This window comes from Erithacus rubecula (assembly GCF_903797595.1).
Source record: "Erithacus rubecula genome assembly, chromosome: 20".
Classification (NCBI taxonomy): domain Eukaryota; kingdom Metazoa; phylum Chordata; class Aves; order Passeriformes; family Muscicapidae; genus Erithacus; species Erithacus rubecula.
The window spans coordinates 1678242-1693502 of NC_136672.1; the positions used below are offsets into that span (position 1 = coordinate 1678242).

General features: G+C 52.9%; 1 protein-coding gene across 1 annotated transcript in view; it reads right to left on the reverse strand.

Moving 5' to 3' along the window:
• Positions 1-10742, reverse strand: part of DNAH9 (dynein axonemal heavy chain 9) — a 158550-nt gene extending 147808 nt beyond the window's left edge. The window contains exons 1-7 of the mRNA XM_079323154.1: positions 10611-10742; positions 9635-9802; positions 8829-8945; positions 3318-3444; positions 2288-2543; positions 1648-1889; positions 570-705 (exon numbers count right to left, since the gene is read on the reverse strand). Of these exons, the coding sequence (XP_079179280.1) occupies positions 570-705; positions 1648-1889; positions 2288-2543; positions 3318-3444; positions 8829-8945; positions 9635-9705 (949 nt within the window). The 5' untranslated portion in view covers positions 9706-9802; positions 10611-10742. The remainder of the gene's footprint in view (positions 1-569; positions 706-1647; positions 1890-2287; positions 2544-3317; positions 3445-8828; positions 8946-9634; positions 9803-10610) is intronic.
• Between the last annotated feature and the right edge of the window lie 4519 nt (positions 10743-15261).

Consider the following 15261-nt stretch of genomic DNA (forward strand, 5'->3'; position numbering starts at 1 on the left):
AACCCCAAACCCAAACAGAAACTGAAGTCAGATGCAAATGTGACAACATATGCAAGTTTTTAACAAGATGGTGAAGAACTGCATGCAATTCTCCAGCTCATTGTGCCTCCACAGCCAGAAGGGAAGTGTTCCTGGAGATGTGCTTTAGCTGCACACAGGCTGCTCTCAGCATGGCAAGGAGGGCTGGGCTGGTGACTCCTGAGCCCAGCTCACCTCAGCCCAGGACTAACAGTCAGGGACTGAGGGCTCTGGTTTGTGCCTTCAGGAGCAGAACTGGCTCTTGAGACTCCCCACAGAGGAAGGGTGGTGCCAGCTTTGCTTTAGGCATGGGAGGGTGGGAGGTGTCTCCATCCATTAACCCTTGCAAAGAGTGCACAGTCACCTCCATCCCTCCCCCTGAGCAATCCAGTGAGCAGTGATGGAGTCACCATCCCCTTCTGGAGGCTCCAGGGCCAGAGGAAAGCCAGGAAGAAGAGAACAGCCATGGAGCATGAGGGAGCACAACCAGAAATGTCCCCTTGGAGAGGATGAGCAGCCACTGCAGCCAGGGGACAGGAACCAGAAATCACCTGTGTTCTCCAGGAGGTACTTGAGTGAGCACTCAATGGCAGTGAAGAATCCATCCAGGACTATCTCATCCACATAATCCAAATACACCTTCCAGGCATCAGAGGCTGGCTCTGCACGTAGCAGGCTCTGGTTTTCCTGGAAGACAAGGAAGATTCCTTCACACACAACAGGGCGAGTCTGTCCTAAAGAGAGCTGCCCACAGCCTGGGGCTGATGCTGGGAGTGCCAGCCTTGTGAGGTGGATCTTCCTGCTGGGGCATTTGCTCCTTCAAGGGCTGCTTGGTCTCCAGGAGCACTTCAAGGTGAGAATGGAGTGCAGAGGAGCCTTAGAAGGCCTTCCATGAGTTCTCCTCCCTCTTCTCTGAGGCCACAGGACTTGGGGCTGCTTTGCACCCCTGGGGCAGGGGGAACTGGGGGTCTCAAAGGCCATCCTGATGAATTCATCTGGTTCTCTTCAGGGTCCAAAGCCAGACAGGGATCCTCGGGGGAGGTGGGGCTGGGACTATAACCCACCTCCCTCCAGGCCAGGGGCAGTCCCTGACACTCACAGCACCTGGCTCCAGGCAGCAGAAGAGCTTTGGGCCTTCTCCTGGCCTGCAGAGGACTGAGCTCTGGCAAAACTGCTGGGAACACCAAGGTTTGGGACAGCAGATTTTCTCCTGTCACTCAGCCTCTCTCTGGGTGCTCAGCATCACCTCCTGTCCCCAGAGGGGCATCAAGCCTGAAACCGAAGAGTCAGCCCCAGCCTCTGTTCCGGGGTAAACACTCAGAGGGGATTTTTCCTCGGAGCAGGATCCCAAACCCGATGCACCACTCCCCTCTAGTGGCTCTCCAGCAGCCAGAGCTACAGCCAGACCCTTCCCTGGGCTGCAGCTGCTGCTGGTCCTGCCCTGGGCTGGGACCCCACAGCCCCATTCCAGCTCAGCCCCCAGAGACATCATAATTACATCAATTAACACTGGCTCGGGTGTGCAGATGGCTTCAGGGAGTTCCTTTAAAGCGAAGCAGCTCTGGCCATTTTCACTGCTGCACTGAGGAGCCTCTGAGGAGCCACCCAGGGCTGCAGGTGCCCCCTCACCTGCAGCAGGCAGTGGATCCTGTGCCCAGAGTCCCTGACCAGGCTGCAGCGCTGCTCCAGGCACTCCTGGCACTCCTCCAGGCTCAGCACCAACTCCTTTTTGGGATCCCTCCTCTCCAGTATGGGTGACCCCCATGACTGCACGATGCTCTGGATCTCCTCAACATTCTCCTTGGCTTTCTGCACCCTCTGCTCCAGGTCACAGACATCGCCCATCACCCCGGAGATGTGATCCCAGACTCCTGGGGAAAAGGGAATGATTGATCCTCTCTTTTCAGAGCTGCAGGGTGGCTCTGGTGTTCTTTCCTCCAGACCTTTCCCCATGCTCTCATGTATTTCTCACCCATCCTTAAGGTATGAGATTCACCACCTCAAGCAGCAGAGCCACCTTTACCTCTCTCCTACCAACAAGCCAGGGACCACCAGATCCTCTCCTCCCCAGAGTATGTCCCACACCTGAGGATCCTGCCCACAGCCTCATGGATCAAGGGAATGTGGAAAGGAGCTGCTCCTCATCTCCCCAGGGCTGGATATGCCCCAGAGTGCCCTGTCCTCCTGGGAACTGCTACTGGGAACCAGGGAGCAGAGCCTGGGCACATGGGGAGTGGGAGGAGAGCCAGGTGTCCCAGAGCCAGCTCACCCTCCATCTTCCATGTCAGTGTTTCTTCTGCCTCTCTCAGCTTCAAGTCGATGTCCTGCAGCTGCCCCTGCACCAGAGGATATTCCACCTCCAGCACTGTCCTCAGGACCTTGTTGTAGCTGTTGCCCATGAGCTCCAGGCTGGCCACCAGCTGCTGGAAGGACTCCTTGCAGGAATAGAGGGCAGCTGCTGCTGGGGGGATGGCTCCTGCCCCACTGCCCTGCAGGTAGCTCACCTCCCTCAGCACGGACACCAGCTGGGGAGGCAAGGCACAGAGCTGAGCACAGCACGGTCCTGCCAGCTCCTGGCATCCCCCAGTCCCTCTGAGCATCACAGGGGCTTCCTGCTGGCTTCTTCCCAAAGCTGGAAAGGGCCTGGGCAGCTCCTGGTCTGTACACCTGCTCCCCATTGCTCTCTGACTCTGGATTTCCTCCCAGATCTGAGAAGCACCAACCAGCCTCTAAAAGCCACCATCATCCCTGGTCCTCTTAGCCATCCCCACCCACGTGCAGTCTCAGCAATACTGTTCCTGCAAGAGCCATTGGCCATTATCAAAGTGAAAGATAAGATGACTCCAGTTGTCTAGTTTTGCTGGGCTGACTGGAACAAAAAAATAACTATAAAAAAAATAGCACCATGGCCTCAAACCCACTGACTCAACTGCTTCTGGTGCCACAAAACAAACCTTCCCTGGGTTTTTTACACCCTTCCAGAAGCGCAGGTTTCAGGCACACAAAATATGAATGTGCACCTGTAGATGATGTCCCATCACTGCCCACACCAGTATCAACCCTGCTCTGGACAGGCTGACACCAGTCACACATCTGGCTCCTGACAGACCTCCTGCCACTGGCTTTAAGCAGAATTTTCTGTGCTCAAACTGTAATCCTGGTATTTCAGCAGAGCAGATCTATGGTAGATCCTTGTTACTCTCATGGCAGGGGTTCCACAGAGAACAGACCCAGGGCCAGCCCCCCAGGTGTCCCCCACAGCCTGGGGACATGCCCTGGGGCAGCAGAGCAGCTCCTACCTGGGGATCAAAATTGACCATGAGCAGTCTGGTGTGAGGATCTCGCCGCAGCAGAGGCTGACTGAGGTTGTATTGGGATTCTTCTGAGACTGTCTGGGACCAGTCTAAATACAGCTTTTCCTGATACCTGCCACAAAAGAGAAACTTCCACGTTGTAGTTACCAGGCCAGAGAATGCAGCTGTAACTGGGTGGAAGCCAAGTCCACTCTCAGGACTGAGGAACGTGAAGGAAAGATCAAAACCCACCCATGCCATCTCCACAAACAACAGTGCTTCCAAAACCACCCAAAAACATCAAGTGAGGGCAAAGCTCTCTCAAGTACCAGTTTTAGCAGGGAATTCAGATCTGGAGGTGGACTTTCCAAAGCATTTAGCCTAACATGATCTATCAGCAGCTGGGGTTTCCAAAGACACAGGGATGCTGGGGTGGCTGAAGCTGCCATCACCTGTCTGAGTGAGACTTACACCCCTGGGATGGCAGCACAGGGGCAGAATGGGGGTCCTGGCATCTCACATGTCATGGACAGTCCCAAAACCACCTTGATTTCTGTGTTTGTGCTGGGAGAATTTTCCATCTGATGCTTTAAATCATCCCTCTTGGTGCCTCTGTAGCCACACTGCTCAGGAGAGCTGGCCCTGCTCAGCCTTGCCAGGGTTAATTCTCTCTGTTCTCCTGACAGTTGAAACTTTCCTTTTCCTTTTTTATCCAAGTGAGCCAGGAAGTGGCCGTGGGCTGGCTCAGCCTGGCTTTGGCTGTGTGGGTGGGAGCTGCTGCAGCCCCTCTGTCCCCTGCTATAATGCCTTTTGCAGGGGCTGCTGGCAGTGAGAGTGACTGAGACAAACTGAGAAGCTATTTAAAATGTTATGGAGAGATAAATCTATACATACATGAGATAATTACATATATAAGGATGATAATGAAGGTAATTGTTACATGGACAATGATGAATGGCATGTGGGTTGTGATAGGCCCAGTGCAGAGCACCTGCAAAATAAAATCTGCAAAGGCAGGTGTGGTGGGGAGTTTGAAAACTTGGGAAATCAGGAGTTAGAGACAAAAATGCACTTTTGGCTCCTCCAGTGCATTCTGGCTGCTTGCCCTGTGAGGGTGCCTGGGCTTTCTCAGCAGCTGCATTCCCTGAGTCCTGAGGGCTGCAGGATGTGGAATCACAGGATGGCTTTGGCATTGACATCTCAGCTTGGGTGGGAGGGAGCATGGAGGGAGGTCTGAAGGTTGTTTTAGAGGGCCAGAGTGTTATTTCTGCAGGTTTCATTCTTATTTATCCCAATCTTCTGAGAGTTCATGGAACCTCCTCTCCCCCAGGAGCCTGGGGAGGAGCAGTGTGCTGTACTGGTGCCAGGGGGGCTGTCAGGAGCAGGGAATGGAGCAGGTGTGCTGCAAACCTGCAGAGCAGTGATCTAAAGGTAGCACTGCTGGGGCCCAGAGGAGCCCAATTTATCAGATTGATAGCCTGGGAGCTCCTCTCCAGAAGGCTGTGCTGAATTGTCCAACCTTGTTTTGGTGATGGGAACAGGGTCCCTCCATCCACCCTGCAGCATCCAGCAGCCCAGGCTCCCAGCTCCCTTCACTGGGGTGGAGAGCAGGGCCCTGCAGGGATCTCCTCCCTGGGGAAGGGGTTTCTCTCAAGGGACAGCCCAGAGCAATCAGGTATAACATCATCCCAGCCCAAACTGTGCAATATCCATATTGCAGCCCCTGCAAGCACAGCCAGTGACAGAACAGAGGCTTCTCCCAGCCCAGAGCAGCTCAATCTGATGTTCCTGCAGAGCCCCTGGTCCTCCCCTGCAGGATTGTCCTTTGGAGCCATCCCAGCAAACCTGTGACAGCCTCCCTGCTCCTCCCCCAGCAGGAAACTCCCTTGGGCTTAGAAAGGGACATTGCCAAGCCCTGGGCTGCCAAATGTTCTGGGAGGTGGCCAGGGGAGGGGAATGTTTCCTCACTAAGCCCTCCCTGAGCCCCCTGTACCTGTCGAGCAGCTGGATCATCTCTTCATATTTCTGCATCACCCTTCTTCCACGGGCAGAGTCCAAGCTCCTGGCAGCACAACACACAGGGGTCACCTTCCCTCCTGGGGGCTGAGCTCTGCATTTCCCCTTCCCAAGGTCCCCCACAGGCTGCAGGCACAGTCTGCTTGGATTTCACCCCAAATGCTCTCCCTGCACAAAGCTGCCCAGCCCCTGCTCTCCCTCAGGTGTTTCCATGCTGTAAAATGGGGACCAGCAGCTGGGACAGGAGATGGGCCAGGGCTGCTGGAAAAACCAATTACCAAACTTTTAAACATTTTACCCTTGACAGTTTTCTGTCACAATTTTGCTCCACAGCAGGTCACAGCTATGTAAATGACTGTTTACATAGAACATAGGAAAAATATAAAATGTATGCAATAACACACATTATACAGATCATATATATCATACATAATGTACTTCTATAGTTACACATATCTTCATTTTTCCTTTTCAATCCTTTCTCCCTCTCAAGCTGCTCATGGGAAAGAACCTGACACTACCCTGCTGAAACACTTGTCCTTAACTGCTCTGAAAGAGGGATAAAATCAATGCTAAATGCAAGGACCATGAGAATTCCAGCCTTGGTTTGTTTTCTGGATCTTGGGTGGTTGTTCTTTTGTTTAAAGCTGATAAATTTCTCTTCTGCCAGCACTCAAGAGCTGGGCTGCTCCTGGAGACCTTGCTGAGAGGAATGACAGTGGGAAAGGTTGCAATACCTGTTCCAATTGCAACCTAGGGCTGTGTTAAAAACTGACCAGCCTATCTACTATCCCACTGTGCCTCTCAATCATTTCAAAACCAGTCCAATTAAAGAGCTGCTGTAAAAAGCAAAGATGGCAGGGAAGTGAATGGCTCCAGGACACCCTTTCCTCACCTCTCACTAAGGACTGCTTCAGCCATTGGATAGCATTCCACACAGAAATGGGATAATGGATAAAAGATTTGTGTTAATCACAGAAGTATTGGGGTTTGTATGAACCAGAACACTTAAGTCTGAAATGAAGCATAACACTAAAGGAAGGAAAATATATGATTAAATCATTCTGTTTTAAATCCCCCTGTTATGAATATCATGTTTTCTAAATAAGCTGTATCTACTGACAGCTTGCCAAATAAGGCTTTCACACAGCCCAACAGATTCTGCAAAATCAGATTTCCTGCCTTTGTGTAATCAATTGCAGCCTATCCCTGAGACCAGACTTCCTGATTTCTGCCATTCTTTATCTGCCAAGAGCAGATGGTTATCTGTGGGACTGGACAAATTGTTTGGAGATTCACATTGTCCAGTGATCCCACCGACCACCACTGCTTACCTGGCAGAATTATGACAGTAAAAAAACAACAATTATTGATGGCTGCAAGGAAACCATGCTACAAAAGGGAGCTGCAAACCAAAGTTCAGTAGAGCATGGAGTGGGCAGTGACCCCCATGTATCCCCAGCACTGCTTGCTCTGGCTGTATAACATAAAGCAATCTAAATTTTGCTGAATAGTGAGACTCTTGTTTCTCATTTATCACAGAAAGACTGACTAGAACAGGGATTGCAGGTGGCCCCAGGGTGGCTGCTGGGGGACACTCACAGCCACGGGATGTGCCTCAGCTGCTCCAGGGGTCTCTGGATCCGCGCCCGCAGCTCCCGCGCCCAGCGCAGCGCCCCGGCCACGGGGGGCACGTTCTTGTGCAGGGGGGGGAACCCTGCAGGGCACAGGAGCAGCATGAGTGAGTCTGCAGCCCCCAGAGCTGCCCTGAGCCCAGCCCTGTCACACCGACCCCCCTGTGCCTCTGCGTGGGAATGTGGGACCGGAGGAGAAGCCTGGCGTGTCCTGGAGCCAGGCTGGGGTCAATTCTCTGCTTCCCACAGACACTAAGGAAGGGATTTCTGGCTGGCAGCTGGTTGTGACCACCCCATCTCACTCCCCCAAGTCACAGTAAATGCTGGATTCATCCTCCATGAATCTCCAGGCTACTGTGCAAAAAGACACACTGATCCTCATAATCTGACAGGAGTTCTGTGCCAGCATTCCCAGGAAATAATAAACCCAGAAAAGGCTGATCAAACTCCCAAATCCCACCTCCTCCTTGCATTTACAGCACTACAAGGGAAAAGCTCAGCACATGCCTTCAATCCCAGCCACATCTCACACCTGCACACTTAGAACAAGGATATTGGCATTGCTTTTATGCTAACAGAGCATTCCCAGGCATTTCCTTTCCACTAGCAACTATAGAAGCTGAAAACCTTTGCAATTAGGGAAGTTTCTGGTTAGTAAAAGGAAATTATTCCCCCCTTGAATTAGTCTAAATCCAGTTTCCTGTGACACCAGTTTTCCTTCTGACACAGCACCCACCGAGCTGCAGCCCTGCCTGGGTGTGCCTGGTGTAGGTGAGCCTGGCCTGGTCCAGGGCAGTGCTGAACATGCTGAGGAGCACAGGGACCTTGTCAGCAGCAGCTGCTGCCATCACTGGGCGCTGCAGGAGCTTCTGGAACATGGCCAGCAGCTGGGCAGGGGAACAAATGGGAAACAGTCACACTCCTGCACACAGTACCACTGGGATTCCCCTCAGTGATGCTTTGTCTCCCCAGTAACTCAAAGGTCTGCACTGATGGACACTTTGCTAAATGGAAGGTTTTCCCCCAGCTTTCCCAAGTAGTTCCTGCCTTTCTTGGAATCATTAAGGTTTGAAAAGAACTCTAAGATCACCTTTGACTGAATCCCACCACTAAACCATATCACAAAGAATGTCTTTGTTAAAGAAATGCTCAGACCTTCTCTGTGGGTGAATCATATTCCAACTGTCATTCTTCAAGTGCTTCAAAATTTGCTATTTAAAAATAACCCACAACAGCTCAAAGATAAATGCTATCACCATTTTCTACAGTCTTTTTTACAATTATACTGATTTTTTCAGAAAATACCATTTACTTTCTCTGCAGGATAGATTCAATGGTAAACAAAGCCACCTCCTTTCTAGAAAACCTCAATTTTCAGGGCTGAAATTCATCCATGTGTTAATGAATTGATATTAACAATGATCACCTGGTTTTAACAGCAGTTTTCACTAGGAAATCAGAGAATCACAGAATGGTTGGGTTGGAAGGGACCTTAAAGCCCAGCTCATTGCACCCCCTGCATGGTCAGGGACACCTCCCATTAGACCAGGGTGCTCCCAGCCCTGTCCAACCCGGCCTTGGAACTCAGAGCAGCTTTTCCTCCCCCTCCCAGGGAAACTCCTGCCATCCAAAAGCCTGATCTGAGCCATTCCTGGGACTGCTCTTCCCCAAACTGAGCAAAGGGCTGCTGTGTTTGTCACAGGTGAGGAGCAGGGACACTCCCAGCTCTGGACCCACAGCTCTGAGCATCCCTGCCAGGTCCCACCCAGCAGTGCCCATTGTCCATCCCACTGCCTGCAGCTCCAGCACTGCCTGTCCTGTCTGTGGGGCTCAGGGGGAGGAGGGAGGGACAGACAGACAGGCAAACCTTGCAGATGTGCTCCAGGCCTGGGGCACTGCTGAAGGCCTGGCTGAACACCGTGGCCAGACGATGGTCAATGTCCTCCACCTTCTGCTGGAAGCCCAGGACATCCTGCTCAAACTCCTGGGGAGGGCAACAGCAGGGCTGAGCTGTGACAAGGCACTGGGGAGGTGCCAGGGGCATCTCCTTATTCACCAGGAATTAAAGCACTCCTCTGGCCACCCTCCACAGAGTCAAGGACACTTCTGTCCCATCCCATGGCTGAGCTCACAGCCCTCCAGGGTGGACCCACAGTCCAACAAGATCTAACCTCAGCCTGGAGGCAAGATGGGCTGTTTCCACACTCTCTTACCCTGAAGACCACACCACCACCCCAAAACCCACAGAAGCACTCACTGAACCAGAAAGATGTGCTAAACTTAAGCTGTGCCAGGGGAACTTTAGGTTAGGCATCAGGAAAAAAAATCCTCACTGAAAGAGTGATTGGGCACTGGAATTGTGTGGAGTCACCATCCCTGGAACATGTTTAAGAACAGACTGGATGTGACACTCAGGGCCATGATTCAGTTGATGAGGAGGTGTTAGGTCACAGTTTGGACTTGGTGATCTCAAAGGTCTTTTCCACCCTGGTTCATTGTGTGATTCTGAGATATGGAGCTGCAAGAACTCCCAAGTGTCTGCAGAACAGGCCAGCAGCTCCCTGTTCCCTGCAGTGGCAGCTCAGACCACAGTAAAGGAGGGAGCTGGGAAGGAGGAACCTTTCTGGAGAGGAGGATGTGCTGCTGGCATTCCCACAGGCTGGGGCCACCTACCACATTAGCCAGGTCCAGGCAGTTGTAGCTTCTCTCTGAGAACACCTGGAAGCCCTCCTGGAACTCCTCATACATGTCCTGCACCTGCTGGCCCAGGGCCTTCCCTTTCATGCCCCCAAACTCAATCTTCTCCAGCTGTGCCAGGTCCAGGGCTGTGGTCAGGAGACCCTGCAGAGCCAGAGGAGCACACACAGGTTCAGCCACAAGCAGACCAGCACAGCACAGAGCCAGGTTTGCTCCTGGGCCAAAGGACCTCCCAGGCTCAGTGAGGGCACTCAGGCTGCCATCAAGATGATCTTTAAGGTGCCTTTCAACAGTTTTAAAAGAGATGCCATCCATGGTGATTCTCAACACAGCTCCTGAAGGAATGAGAAGAGCTACACAGTGTGGCCAAACCAGTAAAGCTTTCTGTTCCAGTGCAGAGAATGAGAGGAGAAAAGCAACCCAGACTTTGCCTTGAACAGGAAAAAGCAGCCTGAACAGTGCCCATCTGACCCCACAGCTGGGAACAGAACCATGAACAGAGATTTATTTCAGAGAGATGTGAGCAGCAGCTGCAGGGAACTGATAACCACAGGAGAGTTCCCAGGTGAACACAGTGTGTGTGTGACTCTCCAAGGAGTGACACACACAGGAGATGCCCAGCTCCAGGATGCCCCTGAGGGCCACAGGCAGCCTAGGTGCTTGTCCTGGGTTATTCCCAGCTGTGCAAACCACAGCCCCAAAATCCACAGTCCTTATCCCAACAAGAGCACAGGTCCCAGAGGACTCCTGGGAGCACTGACACACCCAGCAGCCTGAGCAGGACACAGCAGCAAATCTGCCACAAGCACTGAGCAGGACCTGAGCACACGAGGTCAGGGGGATGTCAGAGGGACCACACAGCACAGAGAGCAGCCCCATCCCCTGGCAGCAGGGAGGGAAAATGCCAGCAAGGGAGTTCATGGCTGCAACACCTCACACTCCAGAGGCTCACCTTCACCATCTGCAGCCTCTGCAGGAAGCTGTCCAGCCTTGCAAACACCAGCCTGCTGTGGAAGTCCCACCTCCTCAGCTCCTGGCCTGGCTCATAGTACATGTGCAGGTTCTGCTGTCTCTCCTCAAATGCCCCCTTGAAGGCACTCAGGATGTCCAACACTGTTTGCACCTTGCCCAGGCTCTCTTCTATCTCTCCTTTCAGAAGGTCTTCTGGAGACAGGTACAGCACAGCCTGCAAGAGCCAAATCACCCCAGAGATGTCCCTTTGCTGTCCCAGCAAATCTGACTCCTTGCACTGACCAGGTCTGACCCTTCCTCTCCAGCTCAGAGGCCCTTTGTCAAGGCAGGACAGGGGAAAGAATGAGAGACTTGGATAAAACCCTTCCTGTGGCAAACACAGGTGCCACAGGCACACACCTGCTGAATGAGAAGGTTGCAGATTTCCTGGAGCAGCACCACGATCCTCACAGGCACACTGTAGTGCTTGCAGGTGACCCAGATCCAACACACCACGTGCAGCAGAGGGACCAGGAGAGGCTTTACCTTGCTGAACTCAACAGCCTCTATGTCCTCCAGGGGCTGCTGGAGGGGTGTCAGGTGCAGGTCAATGTCCTGAGCTTCACTCAGAGCTGTGGGGGGAGAGGGCAGGAGGTGGGCAGCTGGGGTGGGAGTCATGAGCTTATTAACCCAGAGTTAATAATTAATTAATTTTAATTAAATTAATTATTTTTAGTGAAAATAAGACATCACTGTGCAAGTAAATCTGTGGACAAACATGAAGAGAATCATCATCATCTAATCATAGAACCATGGAATGCTTTGGGCTGGAAGGGACCTTAGGAACACCATTATCCCAGGCTGCTCCAGCCCCAGTGTCCACCCTGGCCTTGGGCACTGCCAGGGATCCAGGGGCAGCCACAGCTGCTCTGGGCACCTGTGCCAGGGCTGCCAACTCTGCCAGGGAAGGATTTCCTCCTAAGATCTAATCTGACCTCTGACAGCACAAAGCCATTTGCCCTTGTCCTGTCAATGCCAGCCCTTGTAAAAAAAAATCCATTTCCAGCTCTCTTGGAGCTCCTTTAGGCACTGGAAGGCAGAATAAAATCACTCCAGAGGCTTCTCTTCTCTGCACTGAACAGTCCCAATTGTCTCAGTCTTTTCAGAAGTTCCAGAAGTGCACATGCAAATAACCCCAAAGCTCGAGACTAAGAAAGAAGAAACTCCCTCCACAAACCCACCCTGTCAGCCCAGCAGGGAGGGCACAGGGGAGCCCAGGCTATGAGCAGAGGACAGAAGTCAGCAGCTGGTAAAGCTGTCCCAGTTTCTCACCTGCCTCCACATCCAGGAGCATGTTTTGGAAGGCTGGCACGTAGATGCTCTGCACTCTCTCCAGCACCTCCAGCATGTTGCTGACCCTCCTGGATGTCAGCTGGCTGTAGATGCCTTCCAGGTCAGCACACCTGCAGCAGCCAGGACAGTTACCAGCCCAGCTGCACCCAAAGCCCTGCCTGCCCTGGGCCTGACTCAGGGTTTTCTGCAGTTACACAAGGACTGAGCCCAGGGGTGGCAGATGGGACCAACCCTACAGGACACAGCTGGAGCCAGGCTCAGGTGAGCAGCTCTGTGCCAAAAGGAGCCAGGTGGTTTCTGCAGTCTCTGCTGACAGCTCTGCACAGGCAGGGCTGTCTCCAGTCAGCACAAAGGGTGGGTGAAATTCCACACCCTGGCTCATCTAACCCCCCTCCAGCAGCAGCAGCAGCTGACAGCATGGGAGTGCCCATCAGCTCTACTCTGGGGCTGGATCCTGGACAACAGTGAGGGAAACAGCATTTCCAACAAAATTCCCTCACAGTGTAACCCTGAACTGTGGTGGGGCCAAGCCAAACTGAGCCACCTGCCCAGCTACCCCCAGGCACTCAGATCATGATTTCATGTCTGGGAGCAATATTTTTGGGTTCAGTCTCTACCTGAGCTCTTGGCCCACAGCAGCAGCACCCCCTCCACCCAAACCAGCAGCACCAGCTTCCCCAGCACCTGCTCTTCCAGAACTCCAGTTCCACCTTTGGGGTTGGGTTGGTGCCTTGCAGGAGAGGCTCTGAGGACTCTTTCTTCAGCACTCTCTGGATCTGCTGGCTCCAGTCAATGATGGCTGACTCGGTGGCATGTACCAGGGATTTATTGATCAGCTCCAAGCTGCAGAGAACAGAGCACGAGGGTCACTTGGCTTTCCACTGGTCCATGTGCATTGTTCAGTTGGATCTACCTCAATGGGCAGCTGGATTTTGCAGTTACAACCCAGATTGATGCTTCAAAACCACAAAAAATCAAACCTGTAAGAGAGACTATTTACAAGGCAGCTAGAGACAAGATAAAGAGGATGGTTTTAAACTGAAAGAGAGTAGGTTTAAACCAGTTATTAGGAAGAATTTTTTCCCTGTGAGGGTGGGAAGGTGCTGGAACAGGGTGTCCAGAGAGGCTGTGGCTGCCCCTGGATCCCTGGCAGTGCCCAAAGCCAGGGTGGACATTGGAGCTTGGAGTAACCTGACTGCAGAGTTTGGATTTTTTTCCCTCAGTGATCTAAGCAGTTCAGTGCTTCTCTGCATGCCCACATCCCCTTTCACTTCCTGAGCTTTTCATGCTTGTATCATTGCACAGCCCCAAGGAAAGAGCCCATGAAGTAGAGAGCAAAATACCCCTCCCTGGAAGTCTGATGAGCTGCAGAGGACAGGGAGCAAGAGGAGTCCCCATGTCTGACAGGGAGGATCCCCAAAAGACACAGAACATGCAGCAGCAGAATAAAACCCGGTGGAGAACGAGGGCTGGTACTCACAATTTCTCATTTTTAGGATCAATGTTCTCAATTCCCTCTGAGACAGCTGGAAGAGGCAGCAAGGTCTTGCCCTTGACTTGGCCAATAACCTTGCAGACAGTGTTTCTGAGGCTGTGGACATGATGGATGATGTCCTGTGACACCACTCGTGGCCAGCCCTGATGGTTCTTCTGGTTTGTCAGGATGGGCACAAGCACCTACAGCAGGATGATGGGAGAGCAGGGAGAAGAGCTGAGGGAGGGCAGATTTAGGTTTGATTTAGGAAGAAATTGTTGCATGTGAAGGTGAGGATCTCCTGGCAGAGGGTTCCCAGAGAAGCTGTGGCTGGAAGTGTCCAAGGCCAGCTTGGATAAGGTTTGAAGCAACTTGGGACAGTGGAAGGTGTCCCTGCACACAGCAGAGGAAGTGCATGGGGTTTAAGGTCCCACCCACCACAAAACATGCTGTGATTGGATGAGTCCAAGACAAAAAGTGCTGTGGATAGACCAGCTCTGAGGTCCTGGCTTGGCAAGCCTGGATTGCTCACTGCCCCAAGCAGTTCCCTGCAGTTCCCTGTTCATCATCAGGCCCGTGGGGCTGGGCTGAGCCCAGGGGCTGTCCCTGCACACACACCTCCATATGCACAGGGAAGGTCCTCTGGCACCTCCTGGCATCTACAGCATAGCCACGTTTGGGGGTATTTCCCAAAGCTGCAGCCCACTAAATATGGTTCCTGTCTTTATCAGTGAGAGTTCCAGGCTCTGCACTGACCCAGCAGTGGGGACTCTGGGCTGGGCTTGCCTGCACCTGAGCTGCTTCTGGCTCCTTTGTGCTGGGACAGCCACAGTGTCTGTCACCTTCCTCTGGGATCAGAGCCAGGTTGCCCCTGGTGATGAGCAGCCTTTATGTGGCCAGACTTGGGCGAGGATAAAGGCAAAAAAACAGCTACAAACAGGCACAGAATGGAAAAGGAACAACCAGGGTGCCACTCCAGGATGCTGAAAATTCTTTGCACCACGACCAAAGAGGATCAGCAGCAGCAGCCACCATAATCCAGGGAGCCATGGGGAGGGGGAACAACCCCAGGGCACAGAGTTCATCTCCAACAGCTTCAGCTGCAGTGGCAGCAGGCTTTGTCTCCAATACTCAAATCACATGGACTGCTAATGAGAGTCATGTCATAACCAGTCACATCAGCTGTTTGTATTCTTCTGGATTGTTAAAATGACAACCGGAGCCCTGGTGAAAGCTCTTGAAGATCCCTTTGGGAAAACATCAGCCCAACTGAGGTAACTGGGCACTCCAATACAGGAGGCTCTTCTGAACATCAGGAAAAACCCTTTCCTGGTGAGGGTGTCTGAGGGCTGACACAGGCAGCCCAGGGAGGAATCTCCATCTGTAGGGATACTGAAAAGTCACCTGGACAAGGTCCTGGCAGGGGCTTGGACCAGCTGTGCACCAACTATCCTAAAACCACAGAATGCTTTGGGCTGGAAGGGACTTAAAGTTCATCTCATCCCACCCTCTGCCAGGGGCAGGGACACCTTCCACTATCCCAGGTTGCTCCAAGCCCTGTCCACCCTGGCTTTGAACACTTCAAGGGATGGGATAAGCAGAATTCCTCATTCTCAGAAACCCATCCTGTGATTGTGTATCGTCATCCCCCTCGGACCGCACCTGGCTCAGGATTTAGGAGGTTTCACAGGGCTGCGCAGCCCCGGTGCCACCTGTCCCTCTTACCTCGTCCAGCAGCGCGGCGAAGTGCGGCAGGGGCTCAGCGGGCAGGTCCCCGCTCAGCAGCTCGGCGGGGCCGGGGCCGGGCGGCCGCAGCAGGAACAGC